We start from the raw sequence: 26,632 nt of genomic DNA, 5'->3' as shown, positions 1-26,632 counted from the left end.
CCGGGGGCATGCGTGGAAGGCCCGCACACCAGCAAAGCACATGTGCAGAAGACTGGGCGCGTGCGTGGACAGGGCGCATGCGTGGACGGGGCGCATACGTGCTCACTTTTGTGAACCAGTCGGGAAAGTAAGTGAATACTTACTTACTTACATCTATGGTTCACATGGAGATCATTCCCTATAGCAGGCTTGCACTTCTATGCCACCATTTGGCCTAGTCAGTAGACTTGCACAAAATTTGATCCTGATAAAATTCACACTGCTAGGTGCTTCTGACATTTCCAGGCCTTAGTGTTGTGTCTGCGCCCCCCGAGCCGGCCCTGCTGCCAGAAAGTGACTTGGAGCCTGGCCTGCTGCCAGAAAGTGACTTGGAAAGTGAGGGGGAAGGGCCGTCAGGACTTACCTCGGGAGCACCGGCTTCCCTGGCTCAGCTCCAGGAGCCAGAAACAGGCCAGGTGGAAGAGATAACAAGGCCTCCATCCCCTGACTCTTCCCTCCCCCCAGGCCACGCCTGCAGACTCGGCTGATGGCAATCAGGCTTGGTTGAACCCTAGGTTTTGTAGGCAGGAGAGGAGGGAACAACAGAAGCAAGGGTGGGGCAGGCCTAGGAAGTGCTGAGTCATGGAGCCACACCCCACAGGATATAAAAGGCAGAGAGCTGCTGTGTCTCTTTGTAACAGGCAAATCCACTGATTAAGAGCTGAAGTTTGTTTCTGGGTGACTCACCAGCGTCGTGGAAGATAACAGAGGCTCTTGGCAGACGCTGGCTATTCTGCTGCCAGAGCTGATAGTGCCGGCTAATTAAGCCATCACTCGAACGGAGGTGAGGGAGGACAGAACACTTAGGAAGTCACTGCCCTCCTTTATTTATTTATTCGTTTATTTATCGAGACATGCCCGGTGCCATCCTACCTGGGAGTTCTCGGTCCCCGGTTGCTGAAGGAGCTTGACGGGTCTCCCTCCGGCTGTCCTCTGGCTTCGCCCATCATGCCAGGTGAGGTTGCCGCCTGAATTCCTCTGCAGGCGGTAACTGAGATTCTCGGCCGATACGGTGTGCTCCAAAAGGTTCGGGCAGAAGCCAAAGTGAGTCGCAGCCACTGTGGAGCAGAGAAAATGCAAACTTAAACGCTCAGCTTCTGGTTACCGGTCACTCCCCACATTGCGCAGGAAAAAACCAACCAATATTTAGTTTGGTGTCGGGTTTAAGGTGCTGGAGTAAAACCCAGGAGATGGTGAATTCTAGTCTCATCTTAGGCATGAAAGCTGGCTCGGTGACTTTGGGACAACCACCAGGAGACAGTGAGTTCTAGTTCCGCCTTAGGCATGAAAGCTGGCTTGGTGACTTTGGGACAACCACCAGGAGACAGTGAGTTCTAGTTCCTCGTTAGGCATGAAAGCTGGTTCAGTGACTTTGAGCCAACCACCAGGAGACAGTGAATTCTAGTTCTGCCTTAGGCATGTGGCTTGGTGCCTCTGAGCCAATCACCAGAAGACAGTGAATTCTAATGTCATTTTAGACGTGAAAGCTGGCTCGATGATTTTGAGCCAATCACCAGGAGACAGTGAATTCTAGTTCTGCCTTAGGCATGAAAGCTGGCTGGATGATTTTGGCCCAATCCCTCCCTCTCAGCCCAGCCCACCTCACAGGGTTGTTGTTTGGAGGAAAAGAGGAAAAGGAAGGACTATTACAAAAGTTTACCACCTTGAGTTCATAATAAAAGGTGAGATAAAACCTCTAATAAATATGTAAAGGGTAATAATACACCTGGTTAAGTGTTGTCCACTCAGAGGGCCAATGGGACTCTCTCTCCCCTTTTGAGGTCTGAACCCTGTTTGCTTCCACCACTCACTTTGGAGGCCCTGAAAGATCACAGATGAATGGCAGAAGCTCGGCAAGGATGCCTGCCGGTTTTATTTATTTATTTTGTCACAACATTATATACAAGCACATACATTGAAAGGAAACAATAGGACAGGAAGGGTAGGCACTTTTGTGCTCTTATGCACGCCCCTTATAGTCCTCTTAGGAATGGGGTGAGGTCAGTGGTGGGATTCAGCCAGTTCTTACCACTTCGGGAGAACCAGTTGTTAACTTTCTGAGCAGTTTGGCAAACTGGTTGTTGGAAGAAATCATTAGGGCAGAGAACCGGTTGTTAAATTACTTGAATCCCATCACTGGATGAGGTCAATGGTAGACAGTTTTTGGTTGAAGCTTTGGGGATTTCGAGAAGAGACCACAGAGTCAGGTAGTGTATTCCAAGCATTAACAACTCTGTTACTGAAGTCATATTTTCTGCAATCAAGATTGAAGCGGTTGACATTAAGTTTGAACCTATTGTTTGCTCTTGTATTATTGCGGTTGAAGCTGAAGTAGTCTTCGACAGGAAGGACATTGCAATAGATGATTTTGTGTATTAAACACAGGTCTTGTCGGAGTCGGCGTAGTTCTAAGTTTTCTAATCCCAGGATTTCAAGTCTGGTGGAATAAGGTATTTTGTTGTTTACAGAGGAGTGGAGAACTCTTCCTGTAAAATATTTTTTACATATTTAAAATATTTTATATTTTTAAATTTTAATTTAAATTTTTAAATTAAATTAAATTAAATATTTAAATTTTTTTAAAAAATATTTAAAATATTTTAGACGCCGATGGGAAGAATGTCCAAGACAGAAACTTCCTCTCTGTGCGATCAATAACCCAACACAGGCAATTTTTTTAATTTATATTTTTTTGCTGCAGACTTAAAGTAACCCGACGTCAGGTTTCGGCGTCCTCTTCTTTTTCAAGGACCCAGAGATACCCAAACACACACACACACACACACACACACACACACACACACTAACACACACTTCCTTCTTTTGTTTCGGCAGAGAACGCAACAAAGCGGGCAGCGTCATGGAGAAGATTTGCTCACTTCAGAGCAATTAAATCCAAGGGCCAGAGATGGCCAGGCGCTCAGCCCTTCTGGCAATTTCGAGATAGGCTGAACAGCCGGCCGTCTGTGCCAGATGCTGACAAATTATTTACCCCGATGTGTTAGATTTATGCCGTATTTTGGCAGCGCTGGGCCTCTCCTTTCAAATAAATCTGCATCGCTGTTCATAGGGCTTGAATGATGCAGAAGCCTGTCTTGCCCAGGGCAGCTGAATACACAGCTGGAGAACTGGAGCCCACAAAAAGTAACATCTGTTCATTTTATCTGCTGCACCCAAGGATCGTTCCCTCTTGTCTACGTTCACACAACACTCTGGATTCTAAACCCAGGTCAATAGATCAGAGATGGCATTCGTTCGCTTAACTTGCAATGCACAAGCAACTTACTTAATGGCCAAAAAACAACAACAGGAGATGGTGAGTTCTAGTCCTGCCTTAGGCATGAAAACCGGCTAGGTGACTTTGGGCCAGTCACCAGGAGACAGTGAATTCAAATGCAAGTTTGGAAGTCACGCCAATCTTACGCTCCGGATCAGGGATCCTTTGAGGGCCAGAATTCAACATCTTGTAGATCTTCAAAGCTCTATCAGAAATATACCAATTTTTTTTTTTTTAAAGGATTCCTAGGGGGTTAAAAGATAAAGGTAAAGGTTCTCCTTGCACATATGTGCTAGTCATTGCCGACTCTAGGGGGCGGTGCTCATCTCCGTTTCAAAGCCAAAGAGCCAGCGCTGTCCGAAGACGTCTCCTTGGTCATGTGGCCGGCATGACTAAATGCCTAAGACGCACCGAGCCCTTCCCACCAAAGGTGGTCCCTATTTTTCTACTTGCATTTTTTACGTGCTTTCGAACTGCTAGGTTGACAGAAGCTGGGACAAGTAACAGGAGCTCACCCCGTTACGCGGCACTCGCGATTCGAACCGCTGAACTGCCGACCTTTCGATCGACAAGCTCGGGGTCTTAGCCACTGAGCCACTGCGTCCTTAGGGGGGTTACCCATCCTTAAGTCAACCAGTTCCACTAATACGACTTTCAGAATGTCAAGATTCACAAGAGCTTCCAATGTTTGCTTCCTTGAAGGAAAAGTACCGTATCTGGTCATTGATCCTGACCAACGAAGATGAGTCATTGCAATGAACGGGTAGTTCAGGGCCCTCACTTAAATTTGTTTTCCCCGCTCTGGAATCAATTCATTCGGAAACACAATTCATTTTTTGTGAGTCTTCGCAGGCCATTCAATCCCTTTGCAGGAGCCATTGTGAGATCTATTGTGCAAAGGCAGCCTTTATTAAAGCGGGCGAGAAAAATATAAATAGATGGCTAGATATGACCTATCAAAACCCAATGAAAAATACATTTTTTAAATCTCTGCGTTCGCAGTAATAAGCCGATCCGTCTTGAGATCGCAGGAGCTCTTGTGCGCTCTCTGTAGTTCTGCGACCGTGGCAAGAGTGAGAAAAAAAAAGTCTTTAATTCAACATTTTAATAGGTTTTAAATATTTCACTTAGAGAAGAAGCTGGGGCTTTCCCTTTCTCTATATTCCTGATAGGAAGTTGGCTGGTTCAGAATTTCTCACATACCAATTCTGGATATTTCAGTAGAGGTGCTCCTAGGCTTATAGACATTCGTTTAGCAACCATTCAAAGTTACATCACTGAAAAATAGTGACCTTATGACTGGTTCTCGCACTTACAACTGTTTCAACATCCCCATGGCCACCTGTTCAAAATTCGGACGCTTGGCAACGGACATTCATTTATGACCTCTGCACTGTCCCAGGATCACTTGATCAGCATTTGCGATCTTCCCAGCTGGATTCCGACAAGCAAAATCGATGGAGGAAGCCAGTTTCTCTTAATGACCACATGATTCACTTAACAGCTGCAGTGATTCGTGTAACGACTGTAGCAAAATTGGGGGGTGGGTGATTCACTTAACAACTGCCTTGCTTAGTAACAGAATTTCTGGTTCCAACTGTGGTCTTAAGTTGAGGATTACCTGTGTTGTATGGGTTAGACCGCTTCCCGTTTTGTGGCGGTTTTAAGGACTGATCCCTGGCTGGAATGGCTAACTCAAAGTTGAAAAGTGGTGCCATAAATGGGATACAGTGGCCCCACTATCAGCATACTGGATACCCTGGCAAAACATCTGGGACGCTAGTTAGAAAATCTGGCAGCTATGAACACCATTGGCATTGACACAGTCACCATCAGTCAATTGTAAGAAGGCAGCCTTGCTTGGAACAGCTGACAACCTGCGATACCTTTAACATCATCGAACAACCACATCCCAGGTTCTTGGAAAGCACTCTATACGTAGACAAAAATGCCAAATCTGCTCTGAATGTCTGGCTGACTGTGGCAATGAACCGGAATAACAGAATACCAGAGTTGGAAGGGACCCTGGAGGTCTTCTAGTCCAATCCCCTGCTCAGGCAGGAAACCCTGTACCATTTCAGACAAGTGGTTGTCCAATCTCTTCTTAAAAACCTCAAATTACTACTACTGCTACTACTACTACTAATAATAATAATTTCAGTTGCATTCAAAAGGCAGGCAGTTTGGTCTAGTGGTTAAGGCATTAGACCAGTGGTGGTATTCAGCCGGTCCTATCCGGTTCAGACAAACCGTTGGCTGTCATCACGTCCCCATTTTGATGCTTTGTACATGCACGAAAGGCCCTGCGCATGTGCAGAGGTGGCGCATGCACTCACAGTTGCAAACCGGTACCGCCCCTGCATTATACGATAAACCGGGTTGTAGTTCTGCCTTGGGGAAGAAAGTTAAATGATTTTGGACCAAGAGACTGTGAGTTCTAGTCTGGCCAGCTGGGTGACTTTGGACCAGTCACCAGGTGATTGTGAGTTCTAGTCCCACCTTTACGCCGACTGGATAACCTTGGACCAGTCACTCTCTCTCAGCCCAGCAACCCACCTCACAGGATTGTTGTTGTGGGGAAACTAGGAGGAGGAAGGTGTGTTGGATATACGAGTTATTTGTACAAATAATCAAGGCAGGAGAGCCAATGAATGAACAAAATGAATGAACGAATGAATTCACACAACCGGTTTCCCCTGGTTCCTAGGGCCACACAGACCTTTAGATTGGATATGGAAGAGCTGCACACAGTAGTGCAAATACACCAGACACAGTATATGTGACTTGTGAAAGCAGCTGTGTCTGTTTCCAAGATCTCACTGCACTTCTTTGCTGCAGCTCTGTTATCCTGAAGAAAGACCAGGCAGCTTTCATAAATTGCAAACGGGTGCAGTGCTTGAATTCCCAAGGGTTCCCAGCCCGTGCTTCCAAAACCAAAAAAGCCAAAACATCGCCCAAGCCTACATTTTCCTCAATTCCTCTAGAGCAGTGGTTCTCAACCTTTATAGTGCTGCGACCCCTTTAATACAATTCCCCACGATGCGGCGACCCCAACCATAAAATTATTTTCATTTTGAATTTATCGCGCCTGAAGCCGTAATGGCTAGCGATCTGAACTGCTTGCGATTGCCTTGAGGACGGAGGCATTAAAGCGGAGACTCCTCCCCTATTAAGTTTATGGCGCCTGAAGCCAGATTAGGCTAGTGATTGGGAGTGATTGCAGCTGGCTTGAGAGGGAGACATCAGAGCAAAGATTTCTCCTTAATTCACCTGTTTGGAACCCTCACCATATCTCTGACATCAATACAATTGAATGAGTCCAGAAATATTTTACAAGAAGAGCCTGCAGCTGGCTTGTGGAGTCAACTATTGGAGCACGATTCTTTGACTCGCAAGTATACTTCCCATATTTCTGATGGTCTTAGCGACCCCTGGCAAATCGTCAATCGACCCCCAACGGGGTCGTGACCCACAGGTTGAGAACCGCTGCTCTAGAGCAGGGGTGTCAAACTCGATTTCATTGAGGGCCACTTCAGGGCTGTGTTTGACCCTGGGGAGGGGGGCGTGGGCAGGGCCAACTTAACGTCACTCGTGTCGGGGGCGCCTGTGGTGGCCCGAATGCTCTGTCAGGGAAAAGGGGCTCCAGAGCTCCATTTTCGGCTGCAATGGCTTCCTGCAACACTCTGCCAGTGGAAACGGAGCTCGGGAGGGCCGCCCGCAGCCCTAGCGAGCTCCATTTTCACCAGCAGAGGCACCGTGGGCTGGTCCTTCACAGTTTCCACGGCAGCCCCGCGGGCCAGATCTAAGTACCCTGTGGACCAGATCCAGCTCCAACAAGCTTCAAACGAATCGAGCTCAGCTTAGCGATCGAGAACAAGCGTCACTCTGATCGGTTGGTTGGTTCACTGAAATACAGACCGATGGGCAGTGGTGGTATTCAGCCAGTTCTATTCTGTTTGGGCATTACCTTACTGATGACTCCCACCCTGTAAAAGACCTTGGAGTTTTCATATCAAATGATCTAAGTGCCAAAGCCCACTGCAACTACATAGCACAAAAGGCCTTAAGAGTTGTAAACCTAATTTTGCGTAGCTTCTTTTCCAAAAACTCTACACTACTAACCAGGGCATACAAAATATTTGCAAGACCCATTCTTGAATACAGCTCACCTGTCCGGAACCCATACCACACCTCTGACATTAATACAATTGAACGAGTCCAGAAATATTTTACAAGAAGAGTTCTCCGCTCCTCTGTAAACAACAAAATACCTTATACCTCCAGACCTGAAATCCTGGGATTAGAAAACTTAAAACTCCACCGACTCCGACATGACCTGTGTTTAACACACAGAATCATCTATTGCAATATCCTTCCTGTTAAAGACTACTTCAGCTTCAATCGCAATAATACAAGAGCAAACAATAGATTTAAACTTAATGTCAACCGCTTTAATCTAGATTGCAGAAAATATGACTTCTGTAACAGAGTTGTTAATGCTTGGAACTCATTACCTGACTCCATAATCTCTACTCAAAATCCCAAAAGCTTCAACCAAAAACTGTCTACTATTGACCTCACCCCATTCCCAAGAGGTCTGTAAGGGGCATGCATAAGAGCACAAAACGTGCCTCCCGTTCCTGCCCTATTGTTTCCTTTCAATAACATGTGCTTGTATATAATGTTGTGACAATAATAATAATAAAAAAACCTGGTAGCGGCGGCTGCAGGAGACTCCACCCACCCACGGAGAAAGGAGAAACCGGGAAGGGGTGGGGGTGGGTGGGGCGGGCATGAGCAGCCACAGTGCCAACATTGGTGTGCATTGCACCGTTTGCAGCTTTGCACGTCTTTCTCTTCCCTACTTTGCGTGTTTTGCTCACCCAGTTTTCTGCAGGCTCTCCGTTTTGCCCCTCTCCCCTGCCCTCCCCTTCTAGGAAATCATTCCAGCCTATGATTAAAAGAAGGATTAAGCCTCTCTCTCTCTCCCCCCTGCCCCCACCACCCGCTGGCTATAGAAGCCCTCCCCATCCGCTCTGCTTTCTTTCCCTTTGTGTTCTGCTGCGATAATCCTTTCTCGCCCAACCGTGCTTTGATTAACCTCCCAGGGAAAGGAAGCAAACGGGCAAATGAAAAATTCCTCGAAAACAAGCTTCGTTCTCCAGAGAGCCAGACATTGAAAGCGGCCCACTGCGTCCCCCTCTCAGGACCTATTAACCCCGTGTCAAGTGGAGATTTCCAGAGACACGCGCAGCCACTCCAATAGCGAGCCCGCAGCCTCAGTGTTGTGTCTGTGCCACACACCCCACCCCCCAGCCGGGCCTCCTGCCAGAAAGTGACTTGGAAAGTGAGGGGGAAGGGCCATCAGGACTTACCTCAGGAGCACCGGCTTCCCTGGCTCAGCTCCAGGAGCCAGAGGCAGGCCAGGTGGAAGAGATAACGAGGCCTCCGTCCCCTGATTCTTTCCCCCCCCAGGCCACGCCTCCAGATCCAGCTGATGGCAATCAGGCCTGGCTGAACCCTAGGTTTTGTAGGCAAGAGAGGCGGGAACAACAGAAGCAGGGGTGGGGCAGGCCTAGGAAGTGCTGAGTCATGGAGCCACACCTCACGGTATAAAGGCAGCAAGAGCTGCTGTGCCTCTTCGTAGCAGGCAAATCAACTGCTTAACTAAGAGCTGAAGTACTGTTTGTTCCTGGGTGACTCATTGGCGTCGAGGGAGATAACAGAGACACTTGGCAGACGCTCGCTAGTTTGCTGCCAGAGCTGATAGTGCCGGCTAATTAAGCCATCGCTCGGAGGGAGGCGAGAGGGGACAGAACACTCAGGCTTTCCAACCTGCTCCGCACCATCCTACGCAAGTTCCCCGAATCTGTAGTGAAAAGGCTGATAAAAAAAGGTGTTGATAGCCAGGTTGTCTAGTGGTTAAAGGCAACAGGCTAGAAACTGGAAGGGGATGAGTTCTAGTCCTGCCTTAGGCATCAAAGCCAGATGGGTGACTTGGTGCCAATTAACGGGAGACGGTGAGTTCTAGTCCCACCTGCGGTATGAAAGTTGCCTGGGTGACTTTGGGCCAATCGCCAGGAGACGGTGAGTTCTAGTCCCACCTGAGACATGAAAGCTGCCTGGGTGACTTTGGGCCAATCACCAGGAGACAGTGAGTTCTAGTCCTACCTGAGTTATGAAAGCTGCCAGGGTGACTTTGGGCCAATCACCAGGAGACTGAGAATTCTAGTCCCATCTGAGGTATGAAAGTTGCTTGGGTGACTTTGGGCCAATCGCCAGGAGACGGTGAGTTCTAGTCCCACCTGAGGCATGAACCGGGAGCATTTCACCCCTGACTTGCAGTGTCCTGAGGTCAAGTGATCCCCTTTTGCGACCTTCTCACAGGCAACGTCAATTTGGAAGCCAGATTCACTTAACAACCGGGTGACTAATTGAACAACTGCAGTGATTCACTGAACAACGGTGGCAAACAAGATTGCAAAATGGGGCAAAACTCCCTTAGCACCTGAAAAGTTGGGCCCAATTGTGGTCGTAAGTTGAGGGCTACTTGTAGTATTATTGAAACATGGAGAGTTTAAGAGGTGTGGACTTCAATTCCCAGAATTCCCCAGCCAGCAACGCTGGTTGAATTGAAGTCCACCTATCTTAAACCTGCTACAGTTGAGAAACACCATTCTAGATATTTATTTATTTTATTTATTTATTTATTTTGTCACAACAGCATATACAAACATAAGCATGAAAGTAACTATATAATATATAAGCATATATATATATAAGCATAAGCATGCAATAACTATATTAATTGGATATAATGAAAGGAAACAATAGGACAGGAACGGTAGGCACGTTTGTGCTCTTATGCAGGCCCCTTACAGACCTCTTAGGAATGGGGTGAGATCAATGGTAGACAGTTTTTGGTTAAAGCTTTGGGGATTTTGAGAAGAGACCACAGAGTCAGGTAGTGTGTTCCAAGTATTAATAACTCTGTTACAGAAGTCATATTTTCTGCAATCAAGAATGAAGCGGTTAACATTAAGTTTGAATCTATTGTTTGCTCTTGTATTGTTATGATTGAAGCTGTAGTAGTCTTCAACAGGAAGGACATTGCAATAGATGATTCTATGAGTTAAGCACAGGTCCTGTGTTTAACTCGTAGAATATGTCCCATCTTCATTTTCACAGATCAAGGCACACAAGAGAAGGAATGGAAGCAGAGGTGGGTTTCATATATTTTTACCACCGGTTCGTCCCGCGCACTCATGCTCGCTTTGTAAGTGCACTCTCCATGCCCACGCCCGCCCTTCAGCGCATGCGCTTTGCTCTCTCGCGCGGCTTGCACGCATGCGCGCAGCTTAGACAACATGGCTAAATAGGACGGCATAGTGCCGGGGCAGGTATATGGTCGCCACTACCGGTTCGCTTGAACCGGCCCGAACCGTCTGAATGCCACCACTGAATGGTACACACCTTGGAATCAAAGCCTGCTGACTGCTTTGTCGTCGGGCAGAAAACCAATTCTTTTTTTTTTTTAAGAAAAAAAGCTGGAAATGGATTAATTGTTTATCTGCAGGCAGATTGCTTACGGATTTGTCGTTCTTTCCAGCGGTTGGTTAACCAACTGATTTAATGTAAATATGTATATGGGGAAGGGGGAAAAAAAACCCCTTGCAGGCAGATTTTTCTCTTTATCGCTATTCATCGTGCGATTATCTTCAAGCTTTGCCGCTACCCTCAGAGGTGCTGTACAAAATCCATTTTACAGTCTGCACATGGCCAATTCACCCTGGATCTCTCCAAAGATTAATTTTCCACGGGACGCTGATTGATGAGCCAGGGAAGCACGCTTTAAACCTAATGTGGGATAAGATGCGAGCCCGCATAGTCGGGTTTAATGCGGCGATTCTTTTAATCTTCTCTTTTGTAAAATAAATACGCCCGGCTTTTTCCTAGCGGTTCCTCTTGCGGCTTGGTTTCCAGATTCTCTATCAACTTGGTAAATGCCTATGGAGATTCTCAGTCATCCAGGTCATGGTTGTCCCAAAACAAAGCTCCATACCCTCCAAGTGGCCTCAACAACTCCCCAAAGGGATGCAAATGACCAGCTGTCTGCAAGAAATATACATCCTTCCATTAGAATAGAATAGAATAGAATAGAATAGAATAGAAGAGAAGAGAAGAGAAGAGAAGAGAAGAGAAGAGAAGAGAAGAGAAGAGAAGAGAAGAGAAGAGGGCAAGAATGAAAAGAATAGAATAGAATAGAATAGAATAGAATAGAATAGAATAGAATAGAATAGGGCAAGAATGAAAAAGAATAGAACAGAATAGAATAGAATAGAATAGAATAGAATAGAATAGGGCAAGAATGAAAAAGAATAGAATAGAATAGAATAGAATAGAATAGAATAGAATAGAATAGAATAGAATAGAATAGGGCAAGAATGAAAAAGAATAGAAAAGAATAGAATAGGATAGAATAGAATAGAATAGAATAGAATAGAATAGAATAGAATGAAAAAGAATAGAATAGAATAGAATAGAATAGAATAGAATAGAATAGAATAGAATAGAATAGGGCAAAAATGAAAAAGAATAGAATAGAATAGAAAAGAATAGAATAGAATAGAATTCTTTATTAGCTAACTGTGATTGGACACACAAGGAATTTGTCTTTGGTGCATATGCTCTCCGTGTACATAAAAGAAAAGATACGTTCGTCAAGAATCGTAAGGTACAACACTTAATGATAGTCATAGGGAACAAATAAGCAATCAAATCGTATTAGGAAACAATCAATATAAATCATAAGGATTGCCAGCAACGAAGTTAGTCATACAGTCATAAGTGGGAGGAGATGGGTGATAGGAATGATGAGAAGATTAATAGTAGTGCAGGTTTAGTAAATAGTTTGACAGTGTTGAGGGAATTATTTGTTTAGCAGGGTGATGGCGTTCGGGAAGAAACTGTTCTTGTGTCTAGTTGTTCTGGTGTGCAGGGCTCTATAGCGTCGTTTTGAGGGTAGGAGTTGAAACAGTTTATATCCAGGATGTGAGGGATCTGTAAATATTTTCACGGCCCTCTTTTTGACTTGTGCAGTATAAAGGTCAATGGAAGGCAGGTTGGTAGCCATTGTTTTTTTCTGCAGTTCTAATGATCCTCTGAAGTCTGTGTCTTTCTTGTTGGGTTGCGGAACCAAACCATTACCCACCAATCCAGTCAGAGCTGAAGAAGCTTCTTTGGATGAGAAGCAAAACGTCTTCAAAGGTGGCCTCTGGGTGCTTTTTTCAAGAGGCAACTAGAATTTCTCGTTTTTCTTTTGAAGATCTTTCATCCAAGAAGCTTCTTCCGCTCTGACTGGATGGGGAGGAATGGAAGGATTGATACCCCTTCAACCCTGAAGCTGACTTGACCAAAGCCACTTTGAAGCTTCAGTGTTGCCATACTGGAGCGGAGGAATAGAGATAGCAGGGGTTTTGTAGCCAAAACGAAAGACTTTGTCCTGGGAACCAAGGACACACTCACACCTGGTCCGAGAGAAGAGGCGTGACGTTACCAGGCAACTGGAGGGCACCTTGATTGGAACATGGGTCTGATGGTTTGGGGAATTAGGTGAAAACCACAGGAACCTTCAGAGTTGTGCCAATATGATATACCAGTGATGGCTAACGTTTTTGCTATCCCATGCCAGGAGCGGGGGGGGGGGGAGTGGGGGTTGTGCACACGTGTGCCCACACCCATAATTCTATGCGTCCCACCCCTGCGCATGCGGCGCTCCCTCCCGCTCCTGGCACGTGATTTTTTATTTTTATTTATTTTATTCGATTTTTATACCGCCCTTCTCCCGAAGGACTCAGGGCGGTGTACAGCCAAGTAAAAATTCACTATATACACATTAAAAGAAATTAAAACAGAACATATTATAAGGTGGCCGAAAATTTAAAACAGTTTAAAAACCTTAAAATATAAATAACCCCAATAAAAATTTCATAGAACTTTTAAGCCAGTCCCGCTTGAATAAATAGGTGCGTTTTCAGCTCACGGCGAAAAGTCCGAAGATCAGACACTTGTCGTAAACCAGGGGACTATTTTCGGTCTGGTTTTAAATTGTACCCTTCCTGCTGCCAAAGGATTGCTACGGAGCGCTGGTGGTGAGGTTTTCTTAAAAACCCCAGGAGTCTGTGGCTTGCCCAGCCCTGCCATAGATCGGGACATCCAAAAAGGCCAGAAGGATGATATAATAGCGGACTGAACCTCTTCGGTGTGGGAGATGGGAGGAGATGGGAGGACTGAAATCTTTAAAAATAAGCAAAAAACTCCTTCTACGTTAAGAAGCTCTGATTTTTTTTTTTGGCTCAGCCGCTAATTTTGGCTCCTGCCCTGACAGCCGTAGCCCTTTTCCTCCCGTCTTTCGCAAACCTCAGCATTTTCCACTCCACTTCCACGTCGACCAAACCCCGTTTCCTAACGCCAGCGACAAACTCTGATCACAACAAAATACCTTATGCCACCAGACTTGAAATCCTGGGTTTAGAAAATTTAGAACGCCGCCGCCTTCGACGGGACCTGAGTTTAATTCATAGAATCATCTATTGCAACGTCCTTCCTGTCGAAGACTACTTCAGCTTCAATCGCAACAATACACGAGCACACAATAGATTTAAGCTTAATGTGAACCGCTCCAATCTTGATTGCAGGACAAAAAAAAAAAGCTTTAACCAAAAACTTTCTACTGTTGACCTCACCTCCATTCCTAAGAGGAGCATAAGGGGCGTGCATAAGCGCACAAACGTGCCTACCGTTCCTGTCCTATTGTTTTTCTTTTCTTCTTTCTATATATATGCTTATACCTCCTTATATTTACCCATATATGTTTATATACTATATAATCTTTTTATATGATGTTGTGACAAAATAAAAAAAATATGACTTAAGTAACAGAGTTGTTAATGCTTGGAACGCACTACCCGACTCTGTGGTCTCTTCCCAAAATCCCCAAAGCTTCAACCAAAAACTGTCTACTATTGACCTCACCCCATTCCTAAGAGGTCTGTAAGGGGCGTGCATAAGAGCACAAGCGTGCCTACTGTTCCTGTCCTATTGTTTCCTTTCATTATATCCAATTAATATAGTTATTACATACTCATACTTACGTATATGCTTATATATTGTATAGTTACTTTCATGCTTATGCTTATACATACTGTGTGACAAAATAAATAAATAAATAAATAAATAAATAAATAAATAAAAGGGGCAGGAAAACGGAGCCCTTTCACCACTTGAGATAGTCCACAAAGCAAGAGGCCAAGAGTGTCTCCAGCTCCTCTTTGGCCAGAGCAAAGGTCCTCCAGCATGTTCGCCTCCCCCCATAGAAAGAGGGCCAGCAAAACACATGGGCCCCTCCCTTCAATTCTCATTCTCTTTTGAGCGACGGGCTCCGGATCAAAAAGGTTTGCAGACCTGAAAGGGCCAAAATAAAATAATAATAATATAAAAAAAATGGTTCAGAAACATCCACTTATTTTCATTGCTTCTAGGTGAGAAAGTGAGCAAATACAGAAGGTCCTTTATGGGCTAAGAGGTGGGGAGGGAGGGAGGGGGGAAGGCAGGAAGGAGAAGGAAAGGAAAGGAAGAAAGAAAGGACAGGGAGGGAGGGAAGGAGGGAGGGAAGGAAGGCAGGAAGGCAGGAAGGAGAAGGAGGAGAAGGAGAAGGAAAGGAAGAAGGAAAGAAAGAAAGAAAGAAGGAAAGGAAGGGAGGGAAGGAAGGCAGGAAGGAGAAGGAGAAGGAAAGGAAGAAGGAAAGAAAGAAGGGAAGGGAGGGAGGGAAGGAAGGAAGGCAGGAAGGAGAAGGAGAAGGAAATGAAAGAAAGAAGGGAAGAGGGAAGGAAGGAAGAAGGAAGGAAGGAGAAGGAAGGAATCAGAAGGAAAGAGAAAGAGAAGAAAAAGAAGGGAAGGAAGAAAGGGAGGGCGGGAGGGGAAGTTAGAAGGAAAGGGGAAAGGAAAGGAAAGAAGGGAAGGAGGGAGAAAGGAAGGGAGGGAGGAGAGAGGCAGGTAAGAAGGAAAGGGGGATGGGAAAGGAAGGAGGGAAGGAAGGGAGGGAGGGAAGGGGGTAAGGGAAGAGAATGGGAGGAAGGAAAGAAGGGAGGGAGGGAGGGAGGGGGAAAGAAGGAAGGAAGAAATCCAGAAAACCAACATTTAACCTTGGCTCGCAAAGCTTCCCCCAACCCAGGGCCTCTTTGTCTGCAAGAGTGTGGTTGGAATTGGTTTTTTGCTTTTCAAATGCATTTTTAAAAAATTCACGTGGCCAACCAGCAGGCGAAAAAGTGCCAGATAAAACCTTCCACCGCTGCAACAGGCAACGAAGCGCAGCGACTCCCCTGTAACGCAGGAGGCGGAAACGTTCGAAGCCGCCCTGCTTCCCCTGCCTGGCCATACCGCGATGGAATCAGATACGCCCGTTTGCACCACACGGCCGGGGATGAAGAGGTCAAAGACCACAAGAGGAGAGGGAGGGAGAAGGAGAACTCTCCCCCACCGCTTCCTTCGGCAAGGGCAAGGCCATTTTCAAGTGAAGATAGATAGATAAGATAGATAGATAGATAAGATAGATAGATAGATAGATGGATGGATGGATGGATGGATGGATGGAGTGGCTCAGTGGCTAAGACACTGATCTTGTCGATCGAAAGGTTGGCAGCTCAGCGGTTCAAATCCCTACTGCTGCCACGTAACGGGGTGAGCTCCCGTTACTTGTCCCAGCTTTTGCCAACCTAGCAGTTCGAAAACGCATTAAAAAATGCAAGTAGAAAAATAGGGACCACCTTTGGTGGGAAGGTAACAGCGTTCCGTGCACCTTTGGCATTTAGTCATGCCAGCCACATGACCACAGAGATATCTTCGGACAGCACTGGCTCTTCGGCTTTGAAACGGAGATGAGCATCGCCCCCTAGAGTCGGGAACGACTAGCACATATGTGCGAGGGGAACATTTACATATATATATATATTTGTTTTCTGAGGTTTTCGCGGGTGTTTGTATGTAGGTCTTTGGTTATTCGGGTTTTCTCCCGCGTAAAATTGGAAGTGTCTTGGTTCATGCTGTGTGGGCGTAGAAAAACGCCCACACAGCATGAACAAACGAGATGATACCTCCCGCCTACCAGCCATTTGGAAACCTGCCCTTATTGACAAACGTGTCCCTAACACGAGGAATGACACCAGACCCACACTCACGAGGTCCACACAGGATGTCACCACCACACATCCACCCAGAAAGCACACCCAAACCCACACTGATCAGGAAGCACGACCAAGGACCAGAAGCCAGACCGCAGCTGCAACATTAGCCATTTCAAACCCCTCCAATCCATACATGCAGCAGACTGACACCCACTACGAAGATGTAGCACGACCACGAACACGAAGCCAAACAGCAGCAGTGCAGCTCACCAGCTCAGACCTCCCTCCAACTCACACGCTTTTGAGCACAACCAAGCCCCCACCCAAACAGGACACACCCCAGCCAATCAGAGCAAAAAACCCACATCCAATCAGAGCACAGCCAAGCTCCCACCCAATCAGTTCAAACCCCACTAGCAGTTAAAAGGAAGAAACAGCTGCAATCACACATTGCTCCCAGAAGCACGAAGCTAAGCTGAAGCCTGAAGATGACGAATGAGACTTCGCCGAAACGTCGCCAAGACACTTCCAATTTACGCGAGAAAACCCGAATAACCAAAGACCTACATACAAACACCAAAAACCTCAGAAAACAAATATATATATATATATATATATGTCTTTGGTTATTCGGTGTCTTGGCGACGCTGAAGTCTCATCGTCATCTTCAGGCTTCAGCTTTGTGCTTCTGGGAGCAATGTGATTGCAGCTGTTTCTTCCTTTTAACTGCTAGTGGGGTTTGCCTGTTTGGGTGGGGGCTTGGTTGTGCTCAGATTAGTCTGAGTTGCAGGGGATTTGAGCTGGTGAGCTGCATTGCTGTTGTTTGGCTCGTGGTCGTATACATCTTCATAGTGGTGTCTGTCTGCTGCATGTATGAATTGAGGGTTTGAAATGGCTAATGTTGCAGCTGCAGTCTGGCTTCTGGTCCTTGGTCTTGCTTCATGATACATCCTGTGTGGACCTCATGAGTGTGGGTCTGGTGTCATTCTTCGTGTTAGGGACGCAATTGCTCCCAGAAGCACGAAGCTCCCAGAAGCATGAAGAAGCACGAAGCACGAAGCTCCCAGAAGCTCCCAGAAGCACGAAGCTGAAACCTGATGATGACGATATATAAAGGTTACTAAAGGTGGCAGCTTTCTGAAAGATGCTGAGAAGGATTGACCTGAAAGCTACTGAAGCCTCACCAAAGTAAAAGCTGCATCGTCTGTCTCATTTTTCTTCTTGACAGCGGCAATAAAGAATTAAGCAGTGCAAAGGGAGGAGCGGGAAGGGGTTTCAATGTCGGATCCATCAGACCCAATCCAGGAAGAAGATCCCTGCTGCTAAAAAAAAAGAAAAAAAAGAGGGCCTAGAAATGCACCAGGCGAAGCAGCTTTGCAAAGAAGCTGCCAGGGGCACCTGAAGGCTTTTTGTGAGTTGCGTTGGCCCAGAACGCTTCGCAGGGGTTGCTGAAGATCAGACAGCTCTGTTTGGAAGCTCTCGAGGGCGTATTAATCTTGGTTAACTTTTTGGGGGGCACCTTTGCAATTGATTTAGGGCCCTAAATCTGTTGCATGGAACCCGGAAAACCAGGTTAATTTAGGAAGAGAAGTAAGCATCGTGAGCAAACGCAGGCCCTTGAGATAAAGTGCAGGCACTATCCTAGCTAGATCGGTCAGAGAAGGACTTGCAGAGTTTGGGGATGGAGTTAAGAGAGCAATAAGCCTGGAGCCATTACGTTCCCACAAACGATCCAAGTCCAACCAAGTCCAAGTTTTGGGCACCACACTATAAAAAAGATGCTGAGACTCTAGAAAGAGTGCAGAGAAGAGCAACAAAGATGATTAGAGGACTGGAGGCTAAAACATGTGAAGAACGGTTGCAGGAACTGGGTATGTCTAGTTTAATGAAAAGAAGGACTAGGGGAGACACGATAGCAGTCTTCCAATATCTCAGGGACTGCCCCAAAGAAGAGGGAGTCAAACTATTCTCCAAAGCATCTGAAGGCAGGACAAGAAACAACAGATGGAAAGTAACCAAGGAGAGAAGCAACTTAGAACTAAGGAGAAATTTCCTGACCATTAGAACAATTAATCAGTGGAACAACTTGCCTCCAGAAATTATGAATGCTCCAACACTGGAAGTTTTTAAGAAGATGTTGAATAACCATTTATCTGAAGTGGTGTAGGGTTTCCTGACTATGCAGGGGGCTGGACTAGAAGACCTCCAAGGTCCCTTCCCAACTCTGTTACTCTATAATCCATGCATATTTATTTATTAGTATATTTTAAAGAACAACACTGAAAGCTAAACGCATGGTCGCAAATCAAGGGTTTACCTGTAGTAATTCCAATGCCCAGAAATAAATTATTGGTCATCCAACAGATTAACAGAGTTGGAAGGGACCTTATAGGTCGTCTGGTTCAACCCCCCCACTCAAGCAGGAGATCCTTAGAAAACTTAGAACTCCGTCGCCTTCGACAAGACCTAAGCTTAACTCATAGAATCATCTATTGTAATGTCCTTCCTATTAAAGACTACTTCAGCTTTAACTGCAATAAGACAAGAGCAACCAATAGATTTAAACTTAATGTTAACCGCTTTAATCTAGATTGCAGAAAATACGACTTCTGTAACAGAATCATCAGTGCTTGGAATACTTTACCTGACTCTGTGGTCTCTTCCCATAATCCTAAAAGCTTTAACCAAAAACTTTCTACTATTGACCTCACCCCGTTCCTAAGAGGACCATAAGGGGCGTGCATAAGCGCACAAAAGTGCCTACCGTTCCTGTCCTATTGTTTTTCTTTTTTCTTCATAAATATATATAGGACTTTGGTTATTCGGGTTTTCTCCCGTGTAAAATTGGAAGTGTCTTGGCGACGTTTCGACGAAGTCTCATTCGTCATCTTCAGGTTTCAGCTTGTGTCTGGGAGCAATGTGTGATTGCAGCTGTTTCTTCCTTTTTAACTGCTAGTGGGGGTTTGAACTGATTGGGTGGGAGCTTAGCTGTGCTCTGATTGGATGGGTTTTTGTGTGTGCTCTGATTGGCTGGGGGTGTGTCCTGTTTGGGTGGGGGCTTGGTTGTGCTCAGATTAGTCTGAGTTGCAGGGGATTTGAGCTGGTGAGCTGCATTGCTGTTGTTTGGCTTCGTGGTCGTGGTCGTGGTCGTGCACATCTTCATAGTGGTGTCAGTCTGCTGCATGTATGGATTGGAGGGGTTTGAAATGGCTAATGTTGCAGCTGCGGTCTGGCTTCCGGTCCTTGGTCGTGCTTCATGATCAGTGTGGGTTTGGGTCTGCTTTCTGGGTGGATGTGTGGTGGTGACATCCTGTGTGGACCTCGTGAGTGTGGGTCTGGTGTCATTCCTCGTGTTAGGGACTCGTTTGTCAGTAAGGGCGGGTTTCCAAATGGCTGGTAGGCGGAGGTATCATCTTGTTTGTTCATGCTGTGTGGGCGTTTTTCTATCTCGATGGCTTCTCTGATTATTCTGTTGTTAAAGTGTTCAGTTTTGGCGATAGTTCTGGTCTTTTTAAAGTCAATATCGTGTCCTGTGGCTTTAAGGTGTTGGACCAGGGAAGAAGTTGGTTCCTCTTTTTTGACTGAGTTCTTGTGTTCTTCAATGCGTGCACTTATTCTTCTGTTCGTTTGTCCAATGTATGTGGTGGGGCAGGCGGTGCATGGGATTTCATATACTCCTTGACTAATCTGAGCACAACCAAGCCCCCACCCAAACAGGACACACCCCCAGCCAATCAGAGCACAAAAAACACCCCCATCCAATCAGAGCACAGCCAAGCTCCCACCCAATCAGTTCAAATCCCCACTAGCAGTTAAAAAGGAAGAAACAGCTGCAATTACACATTGCTCCCAGAAGCATGAAGCTGAAGCCTGAAGATGACGAATGAGACTTCGTCGAAACGTTGCCAAGACACTTCCAATTTTACACAAACACCCGTGAAAACCTCAGAAAACAAATATATATATATATATATATATATATATATATATATATATATATATATACATACATACATATATGTTTAAATATATATATATATATATGCTTATACCTCCTAATATTTCCTCATATATATGTTTATATATTATATAATCTTTTTGTGTGATGCTTATATATATTGTTGTGACAAATAAAATAAACAAAATAAATAAATAAATCCTACACCATTTCTGACAAATGGCAGTCCAATCTTTTCTTGAAATCTAATCCTACCCCGACTCTCTCTCTCTCTCTCGCACACACACACACACACACAAACGGCGTCTGCTTTTGCATCTTTTACAAGCAGAAAGCATCTTTTAAGCCCTTCTGGAAGAAAGGTCATTTGGCACACTTCCCTGTTTTGGGGTTGCAAACGGGGAATTGATTGTCTGAAATAACGGGGACCAGAGGAATTATTCCCAGGCAGGCAGAAACCATCACGAGAATCTTTCATAGAAAAAAACAAACAAAGAAAGAAAAAGAAATATTAATCTCCTTCTGGATTCCTTTTGAAATGACTCAATCCGGCAGCCGAAGGATATCTATCTATTTTCCCTCCGAAAAAAAAACCTGGTTTTCCTTATCAGCAAGCAACAGACAGCCGCTCCATCAGCCAAACCGCCCGGCTCCTTGACTTCTCCCCTCTCCCCTCCAGCTGATCCTATCGCTCTTATTCCTCTTCTAGGGCAGCGTCCAGCCCTTGGCTTCACTGGGCCTGGAAAAAGCCCAGCGGTTCCATGAACGGCATGTTTTAAGCATGGCTGGTCTGAATTTTGGGTTGGAAAGGGGCTTAATGCATTGGGGCAAAGCAGCTGCTTTAATTTGTGGATGATTCGGATACATTACTGGAAGTTTTAAGAAGATGTTGAATAACCATTTATCTGAAGTGGTGTAGGGTTTCCTGACTATGCAGGGGCTGGACTAGAAGACCTCAAGGTCCCTTCCAACTCTGTTACTCTATAATCCATGCATATTTATTTATTAGTATATTTTAAAGAACAACACTGAAAGCTAAACATGGTCGCAAATCAAGGGTTTACCTGTAGTAATTCCAATGCCCAGAAATAAATTATTGGTCATCCAACAGATTAACAGAGTTGGAAGGGACCTTATAGGTCGTCTGGTTCAACCCCCCCACTCAAGCAGGAGATCCTTAGAAAACTTAGAACTCCGTCGCCTTCGACAAGACCTAAGCTTAACTCATAGAATCATCTATTGTAATGTCCTTCCTATTAAAGACTACTTCAGCTTTAACTGCAATAAGACAAGAGCAACCAATAGATTTAAACTTAATGTTAACCGCTTTAATCTAGATTGCAGAAAATACGACTTCTGTAACAGAATCATCAGTGCTTGGAATACTTTACCTGACTCTGTGGTCTCTTCCCATAATCCTAAAAGCTTTAACCAAAAACTTTCTACTATTGACCTCACCCCGTTCCTAAGAGGACCATAAGGGGCGTGCATAAGCGCACAAAAGTGCCTACCGTTCCTGTCCTATTGTTTTTCTTTTTTCTTCATAAATATATATAGGACTTTGGTTATTCGGGTTTTCTCCCGTGTAAAATTGGAAGTGTCTTGGCGACGTTTCGACGAAGTCTCATTCGTCATCTTCAGGTTTCAGCTTCGTGCTTCTGGGAGCAATGTGTGATTGCAGCTGTTTCTTCCTTTTTAACTGCTAGTGGGGGTTTGAACTGATTGGGTGGGAGCTTAGCTGTGCTCTGATTGGATGGGTTTTTGTGTGTGCTCTGATTGGCTGGGGGTGTGTCCTGTTTGGGTGGGGGCTTGGTTGTGCTCAGATTAGTCTGAGTTGCAGGGGGATTTGAGCTGGTGAGCTGCATTGCTGTTGTTTGGCTTCGTGGTCGTGGTCGTGGTCGTGCTACATCTTCATAGTGGGTGTCAGTCTGCTGCATGTATGGATTGGAGGGGTTTGAAATGGCTAATGTTGCAGCTGCAGTCTGGCTTCTGGTCCTTGGTCGTGCTTCATGATCAGTGTGGGTTTGGGTCTGCTTTCTGGGTGGATGTGTGGTGGTGACATCCTGTGTGGACCTCGTGAGTGTGGGTCTGGTGTCATTCCTCGTGTTAGGGACTCGTTTGTCAATAAGGGCGGGTTTCCAAATGGCTGGTAGGCGGAGGTATCATCTTGTTTGTTCATGCTGTGTGGGCGTTTTTCTATCTCGATGGCTTCTCTGATTATTCTGTTGTTAAAGTGTTCAGTTTTGGCGATAGTTCTGGTCTTTTTAAAGTCAATATCGTGTCCTGTGGCTTTAAGGTGTTGGACCAGGGAAGAAGTTGGTTCCTCTTTTTTGACTGAGTTCTTGTGTTCTTCAATGCGTGCACTTATTCTTCTGTTCGTTTGTCCAATGTATGTGGTGGGGCAGGCGGTGCATGGGATTTCATATACTCCTTGACTAATCTGAGCACAACCAAGCCCCCACCCAAACAGGACACACCCCCAGCCAATCAGAGCACAAAAAAACACCCCCATCCAATCAGAGCACAGCCAAGCTCCCACCCAATCAGTTCAAATCCCCACTAGCAGTTAAAAAGGAAGAAACAGCTGCAATTACACATTGCTCCCAGAAGCACGAAGCTGAAGCCTGAAGATGATGAATGAGACTGCGTCGAAACGTTGCCAAGACACTTCCAATTTTACGCGGGAGAAAACCCGAAAGACCTACATACAAACACCCGTGAAAACCTCAGAAAACAAATATATATATATATATATATATATATATATATATATATATATATATATATATATATATATATATGTTTTAAATATATATATATATATGCTTATACCTCCTAATATTTCCTCATATATATGTTTATATATTATATAATCTTTTTGTGTGATGCTTATATATATTGTTGTGACAAATAAAATAAACAAAATAAATAAATAAATCCTACACCATTTCTGACAAATGGCAGTCCAAACTTTTCTTGAAATCTAATTCTACCCCGACTCTCTCTCTCTCTCTCGCACACACAAACACACACACAAACGGCGTCTGCTTTTGCATCTTTTACAAGCAGAAAGCATCTTTTAAGCCCTTCTGGAAGAAAGGTCATTTGGCACACTTCCCTGTTTTGGGGTTGCAAACGGGGAATTGATTGTCTGAAATAACGGGGACCAGAGGAATTATTCCCAGGCAGGCAGAAACCATCACGAGAATCTTTCATAGAAAAAAACAAACAAAGAAAGAAAAAGAAATATTAATCTCCTTCTGGATTCCTTTTGAAATGACTCAATCCGGCAGCCGAAGGATATCTATCTATTTTCCCTCCGAAAAAAAAACCTGGTTTTCCTTATCAGCAAGCAACAGACAGCCGCTCCATCAGCCAAACCGCCCGGCTCCTTGACTTCTCCCCTCTCCCCTCCAGCTGATCCTATCGCTCTTATTCCTCTTCTAGGGCAGCGTCCAGCCCTTGGCTTCACTGGGCCTGGAAAAAGCCCAGCGGTTCCATGAACGGCATGTTTTAAGCATGGCTGGTCTGAATTTTGGGTTGGAAAGGGGCTTAATGCATTGGGGCAAAGCAGCTGCTTTAATTTGTGGATGATTCGGATACATTACTGGAAGTTTTTAAGAAGATGTTGGACAACCCTTTGTCTGAAGGTGTAAGGTTTCCTGTCCAAGCAGGGGGTTGGACTAGAAGACCTCCAAGGTCCCTTCCAACTCTGTTATTCTATTCTATTCTATTCTATTCTATTCTATTCTATTCTATTCTATTCTATTCTATTCTATTCTTATTCTTATTCTTATTCTTAATTCTATTCTGTTCTGTTCTGTTCTGTTCTGTTCTGTTCTGTTCTGTTCTATTCCATTCCGTTCTGTTCTGTTCTGTTCTATCCTTATTCCTTATTCTATTCTTATTCCTTATTCTATTCTATTCTATTCTATTCTATTCTATTCTATTCTATTCTATTCTATTCTATCCTTATTCCTTATTCTATTCTTACTCCTTATTCTATTCTATTCCATTCCATTCCATTCCATTCCATTCCATTCCATTCCATTCCATTCCATTCTTATTCCTTATTCTATTCTATTATTCTATTCTGTTCTGTTCTGTTCTGTTCTGTTCTGTTCTGTTCTATTCTATTCTATTCTATTCTATTCCATTCTTATTCCTTATTCTATTCTGTTCTGTTCATTACACCAGGGGTGTCAAATACAAGGCCTGTGAGTCAGATGCGGTCCACGATGTGGTCGGATCCGGTCCACGGTGCTTTTCCTGGAAAATGTCAGGGGCCAGCCCACGTCGCTTTGGCCCAGTCTACCCAGTGTGAAGAGGAAACATGCCAGCAGTTTGGGGAGTGGTGTCAATCTGGCCACGCCCACCCAGTCGCCCCCCCCCGCCCCCACCCCCCCGAGGTCAACCGCAGCCCAGATGCAGCCCTCATTGAAATTGAGTTTGACACCCCCGCATTACACGGTCCTAAGAACTGGGCAAACTGGCTCACGCGGGCAAGCGTGTCATACAGGTAATCCTCGACTTACAACCGTTCATTTTGTGACCGTTGAAGTTACAACGGGGCTGAAAAAAGTGACTTGATTCTTGTTCACACTTACGACCGTTGGGGCATCCTTATGGTCACTTCATTCAAATTAGGATGTTGGGCAACTAGCATATACAGGCAGTCCTCCACTTAACAACAGTTCGTTTAGCAACTGTTCGAAATTACAAGGCCAGTTATACGTTGAAGCAATCCCCATTGATTATGTGATCATAATTCAGATGTTTGGCAACTGGTTCGTATTTATGACCATTGGGGGATCCCCTTTTGCGACCTTCCGACAAGCAAAGTCAGTGTGGGAGCTGGATTCACTTAACAACTAGGTGGCTATTATTTTATTTATTTATTTATTTATTTAATCATATTTATATACCGCCCTATCTCCCGAAGGACTCGGGGCGGTTAACAGGCACTTAAAAAACATATAAATACATAAATACAACATAAAAACAATTAAAAAACTTATTCTAAAAGCCCGATAGTTAAAATTATGATTAAAAATATAAAACTAAAACCCAATTTAAAACCCATAAATTTAAAATCTAACTCAGTCCCGCGCAAATAAATAAGTGTGTTTTAAGCTCGCGGCGGAAGGTCCGAAGGTCCGGAAGCTGACGAAGTCCTGGGGGCAGTTCGTTCCAGAGGGTGGGAGCCCCCACAGAGAAGGCCCTTCCCCTGGGCGTCGCCAGACGACATTGCCTCGCTGACGGCACCCTGAGGAGTCCCTCTCTGTGAGAGCGCACGGGTCGGTGAGAGGTATTCGGTCGCAGTAGGCGGTCCCGTAAATAACCCGGCCCAATGCCATGGAGCGCTTTAAAGGTGGTCACCAAAACCTTGAAGCGCACCCGGAAGGCCACAGGTAGCCAATGCAGTCTGCGCAGGATAGGTGTCATGCGGGAGCCACGAGGGGCTCCATCACCCGCGCAGCCGCATTCTGGACTAACTGCAGCCTCCGGATGCCCTTCAAGGGGAGCCCCATGTAGAGAGCATTGCAGTAATCCAGGCGAGACGTCACGAGTGCGTGCGTGACTAACTTATCAATTGCAGAGATTCACTTAACACGTGAGGCAAGACAGGTTGTAAAATGGAGCAAAACTCACTTAACAAATGTCTCACCTAACAAATAAGAAATGTTGGGCTCAATTGTTTTGTTTTTTTAATTATTTGCATTTATTTATTTATTTTATTTATTTATTCGATTTTTATACCGCCCTTCTCCCGAAGGACTCAGGGCGGTGTACAGCCATGATAAAAAAGCGCAATATATACATTAAAACAAGACTAAAACAAACATATTACAAAATGGCCAAAAATTTAAAAACATTTAAAACATTTAAAATAGTTTAAAAACCCTAAAATATAAATAACCCCGGATTAAAATTTAATTAGGCCAGTCCCGCTTGAATAAATAGATGCGTTTTCAGCTCACGGCGAAAAGTCCGAAGATCAGGCACTTTACGTAAATTTATATCCCGCCCTTCTCTGAAGACTCAGGGCGGCTTACACTATGTTAGCAATAGTCTTCATCCATTTGTATATTATACACAAAGTCAACTTAATTGCCCCCAACAATCTGGGTCCTCATTTTACCTACCTTATAAAGGATGGAAGGCTGAGTCAACCTT

The 26,632-nt window shown here is 45.0% G+C and overlaps 1 protein-coding gene across 1 annotated transcript in view; it reads right to left on the bottom strand.

The window, feature by feature from the left end:
• The window catches only part of SAMD10 (sterile alpha motif domain containing 10), a gene marked incomplete at its 5' end in the record, with an annotated part of 59,058 nt that overhangs the window by 15,499 nt on the left and 16,927 nt on the right, over nucleotides 1–26,632 (bottom strand). The window contains one exon of the mRNA XM_058176716.1: nucleotides 913–1,097. Coding sequence (XP_058032699.1) covers nucleotides 913–1,097 — 185 coding nt within the window. The remainder of the gene's footprint in view (nucleotides 1–912; nucleotides 1,098–26,632) is intronic.

The sequence above is a fragment of the Ahaetulla prasina genome, chromosome 3 (assembly GCF_028640845.1).
Source record: "Ahaetulla prasina isolate Xishuangbanna chromosome 3, ASM2864084v1, whole genome shotgun sequence".
Taxonomy (NCBI): Eukaryota; Metazoa; Chordata; class Lepidosauria; order Squamata; family Colubridae; genus Ahaetulla; species Ahaetulla prasina.
This window is presented reverse-complemented; position numbering and strand designations above follow the sequence as displayed.